Below are 22,647 nucleotides of genomic sequence, written 5' to 3'. Positions count from 1 at the left end.
TTTGAAGCAGTAATATTGATGTAAACATACATTAATTACCTATGTAATTGATAAGTTTGTATTTGTTATTCTCCATTTTATGGAGTGTTCTCATTTTGGAAGGTCGTTCTATAAAATAATTAATGATGTAACGTTTGATGAGAAACAATTTGAAAACATTAATATGAAAAAAAAATAGATTGTTAATGTTGTTTATATATAATCAAAGTTTTACCTGTTTTACAGGTAGGTACAGGTAGGTTAGGTAGGTTCTATAATATCTGAAGTTATTTTTTGTGTTTCATTGGTATGGAATTAAAAAGAAAGGGTATTCTCAAGTAAAACACGGATATATTAAAAAGACTTTATTTAAAGTAAGGTAGAAAACATAAAATTAAAAACTAATGTATTTAGGTACACTTGAAAACTATCGGATCGAAAGTAGTAAGGGAATACCCTCTAAAACCCCTTAATAACTACTTCTATTATTACAAAATAGTGTTAGCTTATCGTACCTAGTATTAGATCTTATTTAATTGAATCTTAACTTTCCGTATAAATATTATATTTTGATCTCAATATCTTAAATAAAAATGCAAACTGTTAACGCAATATAGAATGCAGGATTTTACGATGGGTTCTTGGACACCTTAATAATAAAATATCTATTAGCAAAGTAAAAACAAACAAATAAACAGCAGAGTATATTAACTCTGTAAAACGCATAAAACATGCAAATTCGTATTAGGGCTGTTATAAAAAATAAGTTTTTACAATTTTTTGTGTAATGCCCTTTGTGTTCATATTATTTTATCCGCACTGCTCTCAAAATAATGTTTCAGGGTAATTCCGAATGTAGGGTTGTTTCGAAAATTGTGATTTCCACCTCGAAGGATCGTTTGATTTTTACAATTTTTCTTACAACAACGATCAGCTCAAATGAATATTCCCAGCTGGGAAGACTGAGCTAATTGCAAAAAAATGAGCTCAAAAATGCAATTTTTTGTATTTTTTCAAACGCCTGACACGTAAAACTAAAAAACTGTGAGCTCGATGCAAAAAATGTGGATTTTTTGTTTTTTTTTCTCCCCACTCCGTAATTACCCCAAAAAGTGTGTTTATCGCAGATAGCACGGCATCGCTTGTGCGGTGCTGAAGATGGCGCTGAGAGCGCTGTAAGTGGCGAAGATCCCTCCCACCACTCCCACCGTGATCACTTCCCAACAGAACAGCTTCGTCCAGCCGGAGGCGGTGCTGGTGAGAAAATATGAGTTTGGTATATTTTCAAGGTTTTAAATTTTATTGTTCTGGAAATGTAGCCAATATAATTTTTGAAAGCTTTAATTCTTTGAAAGCAAAAGTAACTCTTTCTTCAAATATTTTGACATCATAATCTCATTACTGAATCGATATGGTTCCAACTTCCAGCATATTATACAAGACCTTAAGAAATGTCATAGGCAAGGCATGTTGTCGCTATCAGCTGTAAATGTGCATGAGCAAAAATGGGCTCTTTTGCTTTGAATTTATGAAAACAGTCCAGTAATTTTCTGTCAAACATACATACAAAAACACATTATCTATAACTACTAATATTATAAAGCTAAAGAGTTTGTTTGTTTGAACGCGCTAATCTCGGGAACTACTGGTCCGATTTGAAAAATTCTTTCGGTGTTAGATAGTTCATTTATCGAGAAAGGTTATAGGCTATATATCATCACGCTACGACCAACAGGAGTGGAGCCACGCGGGTGAACCCGCGGAGCACAGCTAGTTGATACTCACATAGGGGCCTGTCCCTCACCCGGGCCCTTATTCAGCAGGCTCAGGTAGCAATAGGAAGGCAGCACGAAGGTCAGCAGAGCCACTGTGGTGCCGCCCACCAGCGCCAGGATCGTGTAGAACCGCGGGATGCTCTCACCGATGAACAGGATCCCGGCGATGATGGACAGCCGCACCAGGGTCCGGTAGCCCACGGAGTCTGGAGAAAGAGGTCAGTTCTAGGGAAGTTCTATCTAGTCACATCTCAGCTTACCATCAGGCGAGATCGTTCGTTCAATAAAAAGACGGGTTCACTCCGGGAGTGCCGGCAGAAGTGAAAACTTGATTATGTTTGATATCCATCCGTCTTACGCTTTTTCGATCAGGCCACGTGTCCTGACGCGAGTTTAAGATTTTATACCCAACGCCGCTAAAGAAGTTTTCACTTCAAAAAAAAGTGTGTGAGATTTATTTTATTTAGAGCAAGCAAAGGGCCTGATGGTAAGTGGTTACTGGTTACCTGTCAACACTTGTAATATATTGGTAATGTTACAGTTGCCTTGTGGGCCTTTTAATGTTTTAATCGGGGTTTGGTATTTATAGGGTTGGCAGAGCTTCATATTAATAGGTATAAATTCGAGGCACGTTTTTCAATGATTTGTTGATCAGTTTTCACCATTTGTATGTGATAGCAGATACACGATAAAACTATTGTATGAAATAAAATTGAGAATATTGTTCCACTTCTTATTTAAATTTCTAGATAATCCTAGGAGTTGAACAACATGAGTATATAAGTACGTTGATGCAGATTCATAGGATAACATGGTTCCCATATTTTCTCCACTTATCTTTAGGCGCGCTATTCAAATGTATAAACTTCCCCAGAAATATATAAAGAGGAGTTCATGGTATTTTCTAGTATTTGATTTCATGGTATTTTTTAGCCTTTAATTTCTAGAGGACTTCATGATTCATTGCATAACACAATATTGTAAATTCACTTACCATTAGGTACACTGTACAGCTCTTCCATCTCCTGGCAAACTGGGTTCACCAGGATAATAAAAGCAGCCAGTAAATGGACAGCCATTAACACATTCCCCACGAGTGACAATGGTGTAGCTGATAGAGATGCGGCGATATTGGGGGCTACTGCTTCACCGTATACTGCGTAACCGGCGATGGCGATTGGCAGGTAGAGGGCCAGGATTGCTGTCCAAGGATAATAATGTATTAGAAAAGAGGTAAATCTCTATATACTAATATTATAAATGCGAAAGTAACTTTGTCTGTCTGTCTGTTACTCAATCACGCCTAAACTACTGAACCAATTTGCATGAAATTTGGTATGGAGATATTTTGATACCCGAGAAAGGACATAGGCTACCTTTTATTGCGAAATAATAATAATATGTACCACGGGCGAAGCCGGGACGGACCTCCAGTCTCTATATACAGGGTGTCCCACTATTGGTATACTAAGCGCGAAGGGACTTGTAGTTTTGCATACACTGATCACGTAAAAAATATATAAACAACAAAATTACGTCAAAATTTTTTTGATATTTTTTTCCTGAAAATCCATGTTTTCTTCCCTAGCTTCGCGCAGCCGTCGTATACCGCTTCTCTAATGTGAGCATTTTGTCTATGAAAACATAATCTTAAATGAAAGCTCACGTGCTAGTGGCTAAAATGGGCGGGTTGCTTGTTATGGGTGTACACATAGATTTTTAAGAATTCATCTATTTGAAAAAAAAATGAGTCTGGAATTTTTTAAATATTTTTTACGTACTCAGCGTATGCAAAACTATAACCTCCTTTGAGCTTAGTATACCAACAGTGGGACACCCTGTATAAATGAATCCGTATTTCCCTTGTTCACGGCATCACGCGTGAACGGGTGGACCGATTTCGATAATTATTTTTTGTAATATTCCTTGAATAACGAGGATGGTTCTTATGGAGAGAAAACGTAACTACCATAGGCGAAGCCGGGGCGGACCGCTAGTACAATATAATAATTCTAACATGAATGAGAAAAAAGTTTTGTAAAGAGCATTAACTAATGGTGGGGGAGCTAACAAAACACGACAAATAAAAGAGAATATTATAAAACAAGTTAGGTAAAAGAAACTTGTTTTCGATTAAAATTGAATCATTTTTAATTAACACAATATCGCAAATCGCAATATCCAAATAATGTAATGTAAAACGGAAATATATATGAAAAACATTTTAAAGAGTATACACGTTGGCCCAATTGATGAGGTTAATTAACTTATGGTACGCTGGGCCGAAAGAGCGATATTGCTTCATTAATTTTACTCGATTACAAAAATTGAAAATGAAAGATGTAAATTTTTTAAAATTACATTCCAATAAAAAACAACTAATAGAAAAAATGATGATGAAATTAACAAACGAAACATCAAAGATATGTTAATATACTACACTACACTAAGCGCACTTGACAATGGCAATGATGATGAAGATTCCAACAAACTCACCCAGGAAGCTGTACTGCAGGCTAGTATTGAACTTGGATCTGTCAGACATATCGTTCTGGATGGTGGGGAAGGAGGAAGCTCCTCCAAATGCAAACATGATGATGCCAAACGCCAGGAAGAAGTCCGTGAAGCCGTGGATTCCGTAGCGGAACACGAAGGGCTTGATGTCGTTCATCATTTGGATAAAGTACAGCACGCAAGCCACTACCGTCGATATGAACGCGATGAAGCCTAGCAACCTGTGGAAAAAATTTAAGAAATGAATGAGTTTGTAGTACCATGATATTAAGTTTCTACTTAGATGATATGCTATTGATAAAAATACCTTCTGAGTTCTTATAAACACTAAATTATTTTTTCTGGTAGTCGAGTCGAATCCTACCGCATAAATCTACAAATGATCCCACCAATACCCAACTTACGAGAAGTCCCTGGGAGTGCCAAACAGCAGCAGCGGAGTGACCGCCCCAGCCACCACCAGGTACCAGATGCAGATGGTGACGTTGGGCATCAGCGAGAGGAAGATCTGCTCGATGATCTGAGCCGCCAGCAGCAGGTACACCACCGACATGCCGAACTGCGTCACCACCAGTGCGAGGGACACGCCCACACTGGGAATACGAACATATTGTTAGTTATGTCAGGCATCTATAGTTCAAAGTTCACTCAGATTTTTATATCGATTGTAATGTAATATTTCGTGGATCGCAATGTTTCTACAGAAAGGTTTTCAATAACATGCCGATTAAAATTGTGATACTATATTCGAAAATGTATAAAAAATGAGAAATTTTAATTAAGAATTTCTATTTGATACGAACTATCATAAGCCACAGAACAGTTAAAAAAAATTCCTATTCTAGATAAATTTCATTGAATCAATCCTGGAAAAGATAAGTAAATATTCATAACAAATATGGCCTCCTACGTGTAATGTCTTTACCTCCAAATAGGTCCCAAAGCCTCGTTAGCGATAATAGCATAAGGGTTTCGTTTCCTGGTCCGCATGTCCGGGTTGCGGCTCTCAACCATGGTCCAGCAGTCGCCGAGACGCTTGCCGCTAAAGGCTGCGATGATACACATCACTATGATGATCGGGATGCCGACCCATCCTGCAAACAACGAGAATTCAGTTTAAAATAGGGCGACGGAGAAAAAACAATTTGGATATCAGAAAATTTTGCATTGCTGGAAAATTGCATATAAAAAAGTGTACGCCTCAAATAATGCTTTAAGACTGAAAAAATACTTCGCTTAAATACAGCAACTTTGACTGAACAATTGCAAAATTCACAACATATTTGTTTAACTTCGCAGAAATTTTGCAGCATGATATGAAAATTTGCAAGTGTATTCGAAGTAGTTAAATATAGAATTGCAGCGTTCCCTATGTAACACTATACTTCAATTAAAAGCAAACCAAAATCTCAATATAACATTAATTAAAACCAACGTTATCGCTTACTCGGAAGAGTAAGTTTGCAGTTCAAGTAAATGGAGGCGTACAGTTTTTAAGGAAATACAAGACGATCGAACGAAGATGATAAAAAGTTCGGTAATTGGAGAAATGGATGAAAATTCTGAGAGATACAGGAAATCTGAGAAATATTTTTTAGGATCGTACTTTGAACTATATGTATTATTAGATATTCGTTTTTATGAAAGATAAATTATGTAGTACCTACCTATTTTTGATACAAGTTTTGTTTACGCGACAAAATAAATTTTAGGAAACCTAAATGAATTTCCATCCAATTTGGATCGAAATTCGATTGAGGAACGACTGTCATGCTCGCGCGGCTCAAATACAGATTTAGATCTGTGTAATGATGTTAGGCGAGTGACGAGTGTCAAGTCGTTATAATTATAAGTATTACTGCACATAATTTCGCGGGGAAACTTTAAGAGTGCGTGCTCAAAATGCAGGAGAAATCTCGTCTACGAGACACCTACTTCCACATTTGTTAGTAATACTTGAAGATTCCGAATCATTTCGACTCAATTCGCTTATTAATTCTTAATATTTACATACTCAAAGATATCTAAAACATGTTTTTATTAACTGGTTGGCCAAGCTATGGTCGGTATATTAGTATAAAATTCGGTTTTTGATGTAAACTATGTGACATTTTTAATCAAATTACACAACTTACTAAGGGCAAAGCTATATAATATAATATAACTATACTCTTTGTGAGAAATACTGTTTCACCCACAATAATATATTTAATTATTCAAACTAATGACAGCAGAATATAGAATAGAAACATCTATAATTAAACCATAGCACGAACCTTCAATAAATTCCGATTGAAAAAAATACTTTATTTTACCTATGTCTTTTTGTAAGAGACAAATACGTTTCCAAAAAGGGCTATGAGATGATAAAGCTGAGCAGACCGTGAAAATTAAATATGTATGTATAAGGACAACAAAGTGTCAAGCTAAAAAATTGATGGAACATAATATTATAATGAGCTAAGTATAGATAGACACATCATATTATAGGAAACAGCAGATCTATTATCTACCTTATGACAATTTTGTGCATAATGGGTGATAAAAATTCAAAATGACGGCAAAACTTGTTGGCGTTAGGTATTAACAAATCAGTCTGAGCTGGTTTTGATTGTGATCTATTTGAATACCAATACAGATTAACAAGATAACCTAAACATTCGTTTCTGTCCCACGGCAGATTTAGATAAGTACATAAATACTGTTTGAAATTCAGATTTTGAGTTCAGAATAGATCGTGTCACGTGACCTGTTGCAACTTGCAGATGTAAATCTATGTATCTTTGTAAATCTATATATATTTAAATGTTTTTCTTGTATTTTTAAAGTATGCAATAAATATGATTAGGTACACTGATTTTGAATTTTCAAAAGAGGGTGTTAAAGCTACTCAATGTAGGTTAATTAACGGTAGAACCAAAGAAAGACTTATTTAAGAGGATTTCATAATATACCTATTTTATCCATCGCAAAAGGCGTCATCTTCGCAGTTTTATTAAACAGAAAGCAAATAAGCATTGGCATAGTGAAACATAAACATGCAACAATTTTAGATCAAGTCATTGAATGGCTCAAAGAGCCTACAAAGGAAGAACTAATTTATGATTTAAATAGATTTCATAGTTATTTAGTTATCGTGAGATATTCACGGCTGAGCAGCGCCAAGAGAGTTGATTAATACTATGAAAGTCTTGACGCAGCGACTGTGAAGAATTATGTAGTTAACTTGAGATTTATGTGCTTAGCTTAATTACACGTTCAATAAGGAGGGTATGGTTTTTAGGGAAGTTTCAGAGTTTCTAGCAAGAGGTACGTGATTAGATTTGGTTGTTGGTGTCTTAGTGGTCTGGGCGTTAATTGCACTTTTTTAGAAGCCTCTATTTATCGATTTATTTTATACTTCTTGCTTTTTTATCCTTATAGGCAGACGTTGTACCTCTATCCCTTGTGTCTCTTTGTGTTGGGAGTTGGGCCGCGAGTGTGTTATACATGAAGTTTAATTATTTCGTTTTTTGTGACGGTCTGTCTCTTTTTTGTTGGTTAGCGATAGAGATTAGGTCAACAACACGGGCTTCAGAGAAATATAAAATAATAGTTAAAGTTTGTCATAGTACGCAGTATCTATTATGTATGTATAATCTACATAGCACGGCATTCCACTATGAATCCGGTTTTGACAATTTTTTTTATTTTTATTTTTTATACCTAGTAGATACCTATGTATGTAGTTAGTTATTGGTGTTCACTGCTTGCAGGGTTAGGTTTGTAGTAAATGTTTCCAGATTCGTATGATTCTTATATCTAATGCATTTCTGGTAAACTTGTAATTACCCAAATTGTTTAAGTTACAATAAAATTGACATTATTATTTATTTTGGGCTTTGGCTTCAATGTAAATATTATTTTATGACAAAAATAAATGTAAAATAAATAATTTCTATTCATTCTTAGTTTTTTGCTTGTGAAATTATAATTATCCTTCATAATAATTGTAATACAAACTGTGTCGTGTGCCTGAAACCTTATATTAGAAACCGCAATGCACCCGTCATGCACTAGGACTAGGTTCAACCCTTCTTAAGACCGACGTAGAAAATTAGAATACATAATAATACTATTTTATTGAATTTTGATGTCGGATACGTAGAAAACAGGTGTTTTTGTATTGAGCCCATTTTGGGCATAACAAATAGACTGGCACAGACAAAAAAGCACGTGCTTTATACTTTTTAAAAACAGAATGATATGGTTCTTTTTTTATAACTTCTAGGTTTCTCAGATTGTATAGCAAAGTTAACAATTTGTTTGTATTGTCTATTACTATTTAGTATTTATATTTTATACATAACTCGAGGATTGTCCTCCGGCCGTGGCTCGTTAAAACAAAACCCGTAAGACAGGTTCTAGCTCCATCTCTTTCACACCGACGTTGGAGATAACACGTGTCTCGCTCACGTACTCCAAATATAGGGTCAATCAAGAAAGTAACTAAAATAACCGAATTATGTTAATTTATAAACAAAGTCGAGAATGTTGAAATCGGCCGTGGGTTGTTCGTCAGTTTTTTAGTTAAGTCAGCAAAGGTTCTATTGAATAATGTTGCGCAACATTACGATAGGAAATAATTAACGGAGCCAAGTGTTCTGCGCCTCGTATGATATTGCGATTGGAACGTATCATTTGTGGCGACTTGGCGAGCGACCGCGGCAAGACGCGTCTCAATATTATGTCATTTTTATTGGCATTCATTTTCCTCAATAAAGTTGAGATTGAGTTTATGTTTTAATAAATTTTTCTCAAATAGGTTGAATGGTAATTAATAAATGATGTATAATGTGATACTTATATGTAAAAGGTCTTAAATAAATTAAAAAAAATAGAAATTGATATCTACTATTTAATAACAAAAAGTTTTAGACGTCTTAATAAAAAGGGATCACAGAAGATAAGCGTGGGTAAAAGCTAAAAAAGACGGTTTTAATATTTTAAGCTAAAAAGTTTCAACTTAGACATGACAAAGATGAGACAGAAAAGGACGACAATATTTCTACTTCCTTTTATTTTAATTAGTGCACATTATCAACAGTTGCTAACAAAACTACCTGCAGGCTGCAATACATACACACCTACGGCTTATATCGCGATTCGCGTGGTAACCAGAGAAAAAGAAACTTATACCTAGTATGTCTTCAATATTTCAAATATTCAGGAATTTGGCATAAAATATTAAATACCGAGTTAAAATAAATGCAAAGTTTCGGTAGGTACCTAATTTTAATAGCAGAGTTGCAATCATGTTGATTTTGGACAATTTTTATTGGATCAAGTTCCGGCGAGTGGGACGTTATTATAATAATGTGAGTGGAAAAAACGAGAAACAGGTTTATACAGAAATTTGTCTCAAATGTGGGATACTCGTGCGTTTCAGTGATGTCGGTGCATTGACCGATTGTAGCGGCCCTTTCATTTATATGCGAATGAGGAAGTTGCTGTGTCCCTTCGTCCAGCATACTCACCACAACTCACCATGGAATCCTGATATTTCATGAATGTCAAAAAACTGTTCTGAAATAGTGCTAAATAGTGCCCAATGGAAAAAAATAGTGCTCTTGTACTTGCGAAGTTATAGCCATAGTTCGATGAGTATGCTGGACGAAGGTTTCGCCCAGCATACTCACCTCCGTCCGGAGAATCTGTATACGCTTCAAACATAATTCATACTTCAAAAAATAGTTCCCAAATAGTGCCAAACGGTGCCCAAAAAGAAAAAACAGTGCTCGAATAACTTCGGAGTTATAGGCTTCGTTCAGTGAGTATGCTGGGCGTAGGTTCTACGCCCAGCATACTCACCTCAGTGCGCGAATATCGAACGAGCTATAGGTATAATTTACGTCTCAAAAAATTGTACTTGAAATAGTGCCCAATATCAGTCCAATTTTTGCTTGACTTTTGACTTAGAAAACCATTAAATTTTAATGTAAACTTCTACATACTAACGTAAAATGGGGTACAGTCGTCGACACATGTTTTTGGACAAAAATATTAAACTTTCTAATTGTAGACTTCATGTTATTGGAAATAATTATGGTATTTTCTCACATGTCAAAAACTTTCGATTAAATGCATTATTATATATTTTATAAATAATAATAAATGAATGAAACTTTAAGCGTAAATGAAGTCTATTACTTCATTGCATTGTGTGTTTGTCTGAATAAAAACAGTCATTTGCAGCCAATAAAATTAATATCTTGAAAAATTGTAAAAAGGAAATTATACAGTTTCTTTTTGTATATATGTTGCAGGCAAAACTTATAACCAGTCAAAACTAGTACTGTGACATAGTTATACAAATTTTTAAAACTCTTTCCAATAGTTTCATCAATGAAAGGTTTAGCAATAAAAAAATTTTTTAATTACTTACGTTATTTATTACTATTTAAAGGGCCAAAGTAATCAGAATTCTAGTTAACTAGTTCACAGCTTTTGTTAACATTCATAATATAATCAATGTAAATAGAAAAAATTGTAGTTTTAATATTGTATATAATATACATATAAAAAAATGTTTAGCGTCGCGGGCGCCGCGCGTCGTAAGCCCCATACCTATTGACCGTACGTGCATCCATTACTGCCACACTATATTGAACTTTATCGCATGAGGAATACAGGTCAATTCCGTAAACGTTGTGGTACCGTCCTTGATCCGGAAAATGATTATTTTGAATAATTTTGTCAGTTGTAATGTAAGCATTAATAACAGCAACTTTATTTTTCATGCATGATTTACTTCATTTGATATCTTAATCCTTCAAGCGCCGTGATCTAGACAAATATATAAAATCATTGTTCCTAGCTACCGGGGTCCCATGCGACGCGCGAAGGCTTAATCATATTATTATAAAGTATTATTAAAATAATGTGTAATTAATAATATTGCGATTCTAAAGTAAATACTCCCTTACATAGACAATTAATAATTTACACAAGACAAAAATTGTAATAAAGAAAGAAAGTTAATAATATTGTATTCGACTGTACTCAATGTAATGTATGTAGAAGTTTACAATCAAATTTAATGGTTTTCTAGGTCAAAAGTCAAGCAAAAATTGGACTGATATTGGGCACTATTTCAAGCACAATTTTTTGAGACGTAAATTGTTCCTATAGCTCGTTCGATATTCGCGCACTGATGTGAGTATGCTGGGCGTAGAACCTACGCCCAGCATACTCACTGAACGAAGCCTGTAACTCCGAAGTTATTCGAGCACTGTTTTTTCTTTTTGGGCACCGTTTGGCACTATTTGGGAACTATTTTTTGAAGTATGAATTATGTTTGAAGCGTATACAGATTCTCCGGACGGAGGTGAGTATGCTGGGCGAAACCTTCGTCCAGCATACTCATCGAACTATGGCTATAACTTCGCAAGTACAAGAGCACTATTTTTTTCCTTTGGGCACTATTTAGCACTATTTCAGAACAGTTTTTTGACATTCATGAAATATCAGGATTCCATGGTGAGTTGTGGTGAGTATGCTGGACGAAGGGACACAAGTTGCTTTAGTTTGTGTGAAACATATTCACACTTAAGGTGTCATGGATAAATATCGGTTTAGAAAGGTAAATAATATTTAACACTTTGGGGAATTTAAACTATGTGGAAAGAAGAAGTTTAGCAATTTTGAGCGTTGATTTAAAGTTTCAGGAGTAAAAGATTTTGGGCACAAAATTAAAGGAAAGATGTCATCTTGTTGATGTAATACCTTAATATACCTTAATTCATCAAATTGATATTACAAGGGTTCACAAAAATGTATTACCTATGTACCTACCTATGGGTAATACAGGTAACAGGTGTACATCGCAAGTGCAAGAAATGGAACAACAAACAAACGCGTTATTTGTACAGCGCCTGAACAAATTTTTGATAGTATAGCCAAGTACCTAATACTGAATTCTTACATAGTTGATAGTATGTGCACCAAATATATCTCTAGAGTGACGTGAACTTAATAAGAGAATCTATATTCACATACCTACATATAAATTACTTATAAAAACATTTATGAATAAAACTCGTTTATTCTCTGCTCTTTAAACGCTGAGTTAATCGTAAAAAATGTGTTTTTAAATGTTAAATTCGATAATTTATAGTTTATATAATACTTTAGTTTCTATGAAATTAATTTTGACTATTTCAAGGTGAAAAGGCTAGCAAGGCTTATTGCTTTATCTTTTAGGGCTCATCATGCCTGTAATGTACCCTAAGATTGTACCTGTCATTTTAACACCACTAAAGTCAAATTATTGCACATTAATGTAAAATAAAAAGTTATTTCTTTTATCAATATTTTTTGGGTTTTTTTATATTTTTCTATTCAAACTCAAACATTCATATATATTTTGCCAGGACAAGTGCCAGACAGTGCATTTTCCTGAAAAATAAGTAAGGAAAACGAAAATTTTCCACGAACTAACACATTCTAAGAACTTGAAAAAATATAATTCTCTTGACCACATTATAAACGACTTCTTGAATATCATCAAGTGATTAAGTTTCATAATCAATTTCACAACATCGATAACTTAAGATCGTTAGGGAGTTGAGTAAAATCGCTTTATTATCTGTAATTATTTTTAATAATGTTGTCACATCAAAAAAGCTAGTATTTGTGTCAGAGATCTACAGCCAAGATTACAGGAAAATATTATCAAATGTAGGTATAATATACCTATATTAAACATCCCAAAGGATCAAGAAAGTCTATATATTATTTAGTACCTATCGCAATTCACAAAATATATTATTCAAGGTTTAAAAAAATATGTTTATAAATATTAAACAGAAAATCCAAATCCAGTTAAAGATCGATATAATTTTTAATGGCTACATGCTTCACGTCGGCCGGTCTGCAGTTGATGCAATTTATACAGTTAGTGACATAATTAACCAAAGTAAGTCTCTGAAAATGTGCCCAATTTCGTCTGATACTTTGCACTTTCCTAAAATCCTGTTTCGATATGAAATGTAAATAAAAGTAATTGTCACGTGACGTGTAAACGGCGTCTAATGGCCGGTATGCGGTCGCGTGCGCTTCTCACACGCATGGCTACAGTCGCTTACTCAAAAACATTCATATTTATAAGTAACATTCGCTGTCTACAAATATATACGTCAAAATTCGCTGCGCATGTTTATAAATAGATATAATGTATAAGAAACAAATACGCTGAGTCCTCATTAATTTTTATGAGCTGTAAGCTTGTAAAGAACTTACAGCTTTAACAGAACGCCAATCATGTCCTAAACAATTGTTAACAAATATTTATCCGATTTTAAATTACTCTAGATTTTTGGAATAATAAATACGTAAATAAATAAAAACATATAAAATAATGTAATGTGTATAATGGTTAAAAAAAATATAATTATTTAAAAAATGTTTTAAAGTAGGTATAGGACAGGAACAGGAGACTTTATAAGTACAAAAAAGATCATTAAAGCACCATTAAAAAAATAATTAACGTAGCTAAATTAAAAAAATAATGTATTAATAATATGTACCTATATGTGTATGAAAGAAGCAGTATACGTAAATACGTCGGCTACTTTCTTCACATTTCAAGCACGATACGTGAAGGGTTGTCGACCTCCGGGAGTGAAGCCGTACAAAATTGTGGTGATATTGAACATATTTTGATGTAACAATTGGGTTATTATTAATTTTAATATAACACCCACTTGTTTGTGTCTAATTTAAGAACAAAATTTTTGGGTGTGTATCAGTAGACTTGTTTTTGGCACTAATTGAGAAGATACGTCTGATAACTAGAAAGTATCAAGAAAGCTATTAACTTATTAATAAATTAATAAAGTGATCAATATAATCAATTAAATATCAATAAGTATACTACTAGAGAACAATGTTAAAGTAAACAATAAGACTATAAATAAGCAATATGAAACTACAAAACAGTTTTTCAATAATAACAATGGAACAAAATTATCGTGTAAATAAAAATGTTGAAAGTAGTTCATAATTGAAAGTCCCCACACCCCTTTGCTTGTAACTCGATAAGAAAAATCGCTAAGGAGATTATACACCAAGAAAAGTACTTAACTAGCAAATAGGCTTTGAGTAAAACTATTATTTGCTTTGTTATATGAACAATAACATTGCAATAGATGAGCGACTCGTCATACAAATAACTTCCCATCAATTTATTAATTATGGACTTGTTACTAGGTACTGCAGACAGATAAAACTTTGAAAAGACGTGTCAGTTAAGCGATTTCAGAATAAATAAATTTTGCTTTAAGTTTTTTCTTCTGGTAATCCGATTATGTTTTTAATTACAAGTTTGATCTGGACAATACTTTTATTATACTTTTGCTTTCTAGGTAGGTAGTCTAGGTACCTACTTAATAATGTTTCGAAGTGAAAAAAATTGCAGCACTTCTAAGTTCTAACTTTGAAATATTAGATTTTAGACTCAAAGATAAATTTTAATAAATACTTCACATTTTAGTAATATTACATACCTATTACTACCTTACATATTACTACAGTAAAAAGAATTTAAATATTACGGTACATCAAATTAAGGTAATAATTATGCAGCGAACCACGACGGTTCCAGGGTACGTAACTATGGGAATAGTCGGACATACAAATGCATGCATGTATTATTATATCCGAGCTACAAATAACAAGTACAGTTACACGAATTTAAAGAAAACCTAACAAATACCGTGTCTCAATAAAAATCTCATCTCTCTTTTGTTCCAGGAAAGTCTTTGTGAAGCGACGAACCGTATTTTCAATTAACGAGTGGGACATTTTATATCTTGTTTGTTTCATATTGCAATTTCATTTTAACCTATTTTTCTGAACATTCTTAATAATACTAATAACATTTTAATAAACACTTCTACATTAGTAGCGTTAGCTACTATTAAGGATTCTGTGACATTAGATAAATGATACAACGAACACATTAAAAGTAAACAATCGCTTTGCATTTTCAATAATAGCTTACCGGTTTTGACGAGAGCTCTTGGGAGCGCTAGGACTCCGCTGCCGGCCATTTCCCCGGCCACCAGGATGGCCGTTTGCTTCACGGAGAGGCCCCGCTGGCCACCTCCCTTGCCGGAGCCGCCGCCATCCCCTGTGTCGACACCCTGTGTAGGATGGTTCATTAGATCGTATTATATGAAATTGAAATTCCTGACTTTTACAAAAATATATCTAGGTATGGAGTTGTGTCCCTACCAATTCCTAGAGGTATATTCTGATAAAAGCAAATAAAGAATTTGAAATTGAAATTTAATGATAATACATATATATACGACTTTGTTTAACGAAACTAACTTCCCGCCCACGGTTTCCTTCAGTTACCTACAGGAGTGCGGGAGTTAACACTCTACGACCTACGACATCACGCGACACGCATTTTTTTAATTTTTTGAGTTTTGTTTCTGCGACAGAAGTTCCATGTGTTAAATAGGTCAGGCGTAAAGTATGCCATAAATTCCAATTTCATACAAGTACATACAATTAACATTTACATTTTAATAATTATATTAAATAGGTACCTACATAGGTAACTAGTAACTACCCAATATTTGGTCTCATTCGGAAAACTGAATTTATTGTTTATATTGACATAAAATGTAATATATCGAATTGGTTTTTATCCACTCATATTAAATGTTGATTGAAATTTCAGTAAAATATTACTTATAATTTACCTTTCCAAAACAAATTCTCATTTTAATGAGAATAATATTTTTTTTAATTAATATTAAAATTCCACATTTATCAAATATCATAGATAATGGATATTTATTATTATCATATTAATTCCAACCAATAGAATACCCACGATAATATATGAATGATGCCTTCATGTTGTTTTCTTACAATGCACAAAGAGTTGATTCTAACAAAAATGTCTTGTTTTCTGAGATAACGCAACTCGTCTAAATTCTTATTCAAATAGAATTTAATAAATAAAACATTAGGTATGTGATTGCCGCAGAGACCGGTATCAGAACATATTGCAATATCATCGAACATCACATTATTATAATTCAATCTCCAATTTTTATCGTTTGTGAGACTGTCCACAATTTTGTGAAACTTAATACGTTTATGAAAACTAAGTATACTGTATAGTCACAGATATTAATATAATCTTATAGGTGAATGCGAATTCGAAAAAAGAAGAGAATACAAAAAGAATGGAAAAGAACTCGATATTATGGTTATCAGGGTGTATTATTACTTTTTTTTTTTTTTTTATTGGTTATAGGGAAGCGCTTGACCACAATCTCGCCTGATGTTAAGCTGAGATGTGGTCTAAGATGGAACGCGCTTCCCTAGAAGGTACCTGTTCACTCTACGCTTGAAGACCCCCATATTGTACTCGTCGGGGAACACAGACTCAGGAAGCATGTTCCAGTCCCTCGCGGTTCGGATAAAGAATGTGGAACCAAACCGCTTAGTCCGGGTACATGGAACGTCCACCATAATATGGCGATGCCTAGAGTCTGTGCGCCTCGACGATCGATAGAAGAACGGGGATGGCGGAACGATATCGTGCAGTTCCGCAGCGCACTCTCCAAAGTGTATCCGATAGAAGACCGATAAGCTGGCCACTCTGCGGCGGTGACCGAGGCTCTGGAGTTTTTGCCTACTAGGTCATCGTCGTTTATGAGCCTCTTGGCACGCCTCTCTATCGCCTCAAGCGCCTCCAGCTGGTACTTGGCGGAACCGTCCCAGAGGTGAGAGCTTACTTAGTGAAGCTTGAGGATCAAAAAGTTAAAAACGGTACCTAATTTAGAAGAAAAATGTAGTCTAAATATTATTCTTCTACAATAATAAAAATTCTAAAGATTCCTTCTCCTAGGATGACAATAAAATTTTTACTTGCGGTATTTATATACCCTCATGGGAGGCCTGTGCCCGTGACCCTGTCCCGTGTCTATATTATATTTGTAGGTTGATGATGATGAAGATGATGAAATAAAATATTCCTAAAATCCAACTAATCTGCACTAAGGATAATAATTAATACTTTTATTACTATTTCTTCTCTTATATTTGAGTAGTGTACATTATAATATTACACGACAGGTTTTAAATAAAAATAGAAACATAATAGATAATTATGTTAAATAGCATAATATTCGACTTTATCTAGTCGTTGTGGACAGAATCTAAGCAAGACCACAGAATAATAACTAGGAGCTGCAAGACTATTCATATTCTTTTATGGAACTTCATTGCTTTTATGAAGATTAGTGTGAACAATCCATTTTTCAATAGTTTTACGTAAGTATAGCTACATACAAATTAAAGTATTCCATTTAATTATTTCTATTAGATACCTACCTATGTTTTTAATATTTCATTATGCGGTTAATTAGTTGTAAGGTCAGTCTGAGTTTCATTGCTTTACATCTGATTAGACACGACGAGTAACACACATACAAAGAAGATATCACATGCTAGTCTATTGTCATTTGTTTCTATGCTCATCAAATTATAATATTTTTCCAGTTGTACATGAAAAGTATTTTTACAAGCGAGCGTAATGAAACAAGATAATATATAGATAAAACTGTATTTGTATAGTTATTTTCTGGTTTCCTAGTTAAAATTCTTGGGTAAAAAGATATGTACGAATCAAGATAATATTATATTCATCAGGTTCTTTAATGTATTATTTTCGGTTTTAAAGCAAATAAAATTGTTTATAAGCCGATCATTGTACAAATAAAAGTAATATGTTATATATATAATATATAAATCTGCGATTCAATATGATTCGAAATTAATTAGACAACAATAATCTATTCCTGACCTATAGTCAAAGAGAAGCCATAAAATGAATTGCGATAAAAGTAAAAACCTAATTAATGTTATGTCTAGGAAACCAGGGTAATACTGGCTGTAGAAATATATGATTTGTATTTTTAACATGCAACGGAACATTTTTAAGCCCGGGATTTGTGCTATCGAACCGTTTCATTTTATTAACATTTATTTAATAAATCGAGACTTATTTCTTGATAAAATTATATTATTATCGATAAGGTGTTTATTTCACGAATTACATTAAAGTTATATTTAAAAACAACTACCTGTAGCGACAGCTTTAATCATTTAAAGCTTAAACTCGTCTTTCCTGTTTGTCAAAAAGTAGTCCACGTATTTTACCGATTCTTCGATGCCTAGAAATAAAATACTTGTTGACGTAATTAAAACGCGGTTTATTAATTCTGAAATACATTTACAACAAACATTCTCAGACACAATACATAAGCCTTTAATGCTTAAAGTATAATTATGTTTCACATATGAGACATAAAATTTATTTCGTAGCTTTTAAAAAGCTCGTACGTTTTGATTCAGAAAAACATCAGCTAGAAAATTATATAGGTAGGTATCACTCTAGACACATAGAGAAAACCAAATGTTTCAGTTATATATCTAATTTTTAGTACCTATTAAAAATTAAAATTCATATGTGTATACTTTGGAACATATACCTATGCCTCAAAATCAAACTAAACCTAGGAAAGATAACTGCAATTAAGTAAAACGGTTTACAGGTGAAGTGCGCAAGAAGCGATGAGTTTTTCAAAATTCCTAGATAATAGCCATTAGCTATCTATAAGTACATCCTATTTATATAGGTCGTAAGTAATGTAAGTATATGTGTTTATTTGTTTGTCCCTCTTACATTTCGCAACCAAATGTCATAAGGTATAAGGTTTAAGAAGCTAGGTGCTTATGTGGCCACTGGCCAGGGTACATTACACTTCAGTTACATTATTAACAAATCGATAGGATACAAGATTACATTTTCGTCTTTGATTGGTTACCAAGCAAGCTAAGTCCTTAGGACTTTGGCGTTTAGTTGAAATATACTATGATACGTAGGGAAGGACATGCTAGACCGCAAAATGTAAGTGATATTGTATGAGAGTTTCAACTTTCGTGCTCGCTTCGTTGGTTGCAGCGTGCGAGTGGGCACGCGCGTTACCATCATATCATATTATTAAATTAATTTTAGTTATTACTTATACATTGTATAGCTTGGAAGTTGGAACTGAATATTCAAGGAATTAAATCGATCAAAGAGTTACAAGGAATAGATGATAACATCAGTCCTAAAGTCTATACATAAATTGGAAAGAAGTAACGGATTTAAATTAACGTCACTTTCAGTAATATTACACGTTGTCAAATAATATAGAGCAGGCTCCAAGGAGATGTTCGTTTGCAAAAATCGCGGACCTAAATCTGACTTCTGATATATATTGTATAGATCCCAGACATCCTATAGACAGATGTTGCCAACCAGTTTTGTGGTCCCCCTGCCCGCACCCCGGTAATTAAATATGGCATACAAAGAAAAAAAAAAAAAATTTCCAAAACATGCCGTGTGGGGTATCAAATGAAAGAGCTTATTGAGTAGATCACGAATATATAGAATACTATATACATTTCTTACACTTTCTCTAAGATTTTTTAGAAAATTTACGAAAATGGTCCATTTTTGAGTTAACTTTAAACCACTATAGATTGAAAACTCATGAATATATTTTTTAAATTATTATTTTAAATAATTAACAACAGTCCATTGTTTATGATTCAATAGTTCGTAATATAATATAAGTGAGCTATGTGGTGGATTTGATGAAAATAACTATATACTATATGAACTTGAAAATATACTCGCCATCTTTGAATGCTCCCCCCACTCCCCCATGCAACTATTTCACTGTACGAAATATTGAATCGTAAACAATGGACTATTGTTAATTATTTAAAATAATAATTTAAAAAATATATTCATGAGTTTTCAATCTATAGTGGTTTAAAGTTAACTCAAAAATGGACCATTTTCGTAAATTTTCTAAAAAATCTTAGAGAAAGTGTAAGAAATGTATATAGTATGCTATATATTCGTGATCTACTCAATAAGCTCTTTCATTTGATACCCCACACGGCATGTTTTGGAAATTTTTATTTTTTTCTTTGTAGTTATGCCATATTTAATTACCGGGGTGCGGGCAGGCGGACCACAAAACTGGTTGGCAACATCTGTCTATAGGATGTCTGGGATCTATACAATATATATCAGAAGTCAGATTTAGGTCCGCGATTTTTGCAAACGAAACTCCACTGAGAGTCCGGTCTAATATCTAATCATTATGCTATTGCACGATAAACTATTTCAAATTAATTACAGGCTGTTAATGCTTCCTCCCATTTACTGCATTTATTTATTTAAATTGCTAAAATAATTAGCATAACACTCATCGATAATTAATGTGCTTACTAAAAAGTGATTTAAGAAAAAGTTAAACTACTTTAAACTTTTTTATAAGGTCGGCAGTGGGTGAGGTATCTACCTGACGAATTTATCAAGATACTAAAAGGTTTTTTGTGGGAATAGATGGAGCAAACGATCGTCTGTCCATGTTGTTAAGAAACCTAGCGCGGCTGTAATTAATGACGAGAATATTGTTCGAGAATAATCTTTGCATGGTATTAGATAGTCTATTATAAATGTTACTTATATATAGAAAAAATATATACTTATAATACCTAGTTAAACGCGATCAGAAATGCGCGATGTGAAAAAACTTCTAGCCGCGCTGATTATGATGCAAAAACTTTTTGTTAGTTTAATTATTAAATCATTCACTCGCTTAAAACACTTACACCCTTGGGCACGAGGGGGGTTGACTCGGTGGCTTCCGACTTCCCCACGGCTGCTTCGATTTCCAATCCGTTCTTCTTCGCCATCTTCTTTATTCCTGCTGTTAAAAACAATAATTAAATATAAATGCACCGGAATGTCCACTCGAAATTCGGGGCATTGAATAGTTCAATAGTGGTCGGGGTCGATGTATCGTTTTATAGACGATTTCCTGTGGCGTCAATGAGCTAATAGATGATTGAACGGCTTCTTACCTAAAGTGTGGGCTAGCTAGCGAGTGAACGCACCCGCTCCTCACAGAACTCGTAATAAAACTGCCCGTGCCACTAATCCCACCCGAGCCCGAGCACGCCGCTCCGCAGGCGGCAGGCGCTAAGCGGTAGCCGTAGGCTCACCGCATAAGCACACCTCGTTTCTTGTGAGTTGCGACTCGGATATTGTTTTATAATAATCTTATGCTTATGCTTGTCAAATTATACTAATATTATTAATTTAATAAAAAGACCAAAACAACGTGTTCGCACAAGAAGTTCTCAAAACTATTCTGTCAATTTAATAGGTAGTTAAGAATACCTCAATTATTTAAAAGATATTTCATAACCTTATATTAATTAGCTAATTAAATTCCATTAAGAATTTCACAACAAAATAACCATCTTTGTATATTATTTTTATATTAATTAGCGCCTGACAATATATATTGGCAAGTATTCTATAACTACCAGTTTGCTAGAATTATGTAATGAATATCTATTTTCTACGCAACTTAAAAAGTCTTTTCAATAAATTTAAAATTTAAAATTAAAATTTTTAATTTATGGGAAATACATTAATATTTAGAAAATCTATTTATATAAATAGGTAAGTATCTTTTTATATATTATGTAGTTAATTATTATTAAGAATATCTTAACAATTAACATAATACAATATATATAAAAATGAATCGCAAAATGTGTTGGTAAGCGCATAACTCGAGAACGGCTGAACCGATTTCGTTAATTCTTTTTTTATTATATTCCTTGAAGTACGAGGATGGTTTTTATGTAGAGAAAACGTAAATATGTACCACGGGCGAAGCCGGGGCGGACCGCTAGTACAATATAATAATAATTATACATTATACCTACACCTATATTTACCTAATATGCGAAACTCTGTTTGTTTGTCCTTCTTTTAAGTCACAACGAAGCGACGTTAAGGTATGATTTTATTAGTTTCATTACAAAACCAGGAGAGTGTTATGGGCTACTTTTTACAGCGGAGAAACATCTCATTCCTGCGGGAAGATCATGAACATTGAACAGTTAAATAATAATTTATGATGCTTGAATGATGAATCACTCCAAAAATTCCCATAGATGGCGCTATTACTGTTTTAATGTGGTTTTATCATAGAAATCTAAATAACAAGACACATAGAAGTGCTATAATGTCATAATTCGTATGAAAACCGCTGTCGCCAAAATCAACACATTCAAACCGATAGCTAAACAGTACACACAAGTAAACTATGCCTTTTATTGGACAGCTTGATTTTAGTGAAAACTAACTTATCTATTAAATTAAGCTTTTGAATATGTATCCTAACGCACGAATTTACGGTTTATTTTAGAATAACATCCCTAAGTATATGAG

General features: G+C 33.6%; 1 protein-coding gene across 2 annotated transcripts; it reads right to left on the bottom strand.

Moving 5' to 3' along the window:
• Window positions 1-331: 331 nt before the first annotated feature.
• Window positions 332-21,411, bottom strand: LOC149911408 (uncharacterized). Of its 2 annotated transcripts, none has more exons than XM_090106151.1 (9): window positions 21,264-21,411; window positions 21,012-21,109; window positions 15,310-15,451; window positions 5,194-5,362; window positions 4,673-4,861; window positions 4,251-4,489; window positions 2,749-2,955; window positions 1,765-1,960; window positions 332-1,233 (listed from the first exon to the last, which is right to left on the bottom strand). In XM_090106151.1, exons 2-9 carry the CDS (start codon window positions 21,093-21,095, stop codon window positions 1,098-1,100), a joined length of 1,362 nt encoding a protein of 453 aa, XP_089962277.1. In that variant the 5' UTR covers window positions 21,096-21,109; window positions 21,264-21,411; the 3' UTR covers window positions 332-1,097. The 2 variants fall into 2 exon arrangements, with proteins under 2 accessions (XP_089962277.1, XP_089962286.1); XM_090106160.1 differs by having other exon boundaries at window positions 21,012-21,106; window positions 21,264-21,376.
• Window positions 21,412-22,647: the final 1,236 nt, after the last annotated feature.

Source organism: Colias eurytheme, chromosome 1 (assembly GCF_061535395.1).
Source record: "Colias eurytheme isolate Ceu_HAF_F1 chromosome 1, ilColEury1 Martin Lab GWU primary, whole genome shotgun sequence".
Lineage (NCBI taxonomy): Eukaryota > Metazoa > Arthropoda > Insecta > Lepidoptera > Pieridae > Colias > Colias eurytheme.
This window is presented reverse-complemented; position numbering and strand designations above follow the sequence as displayed.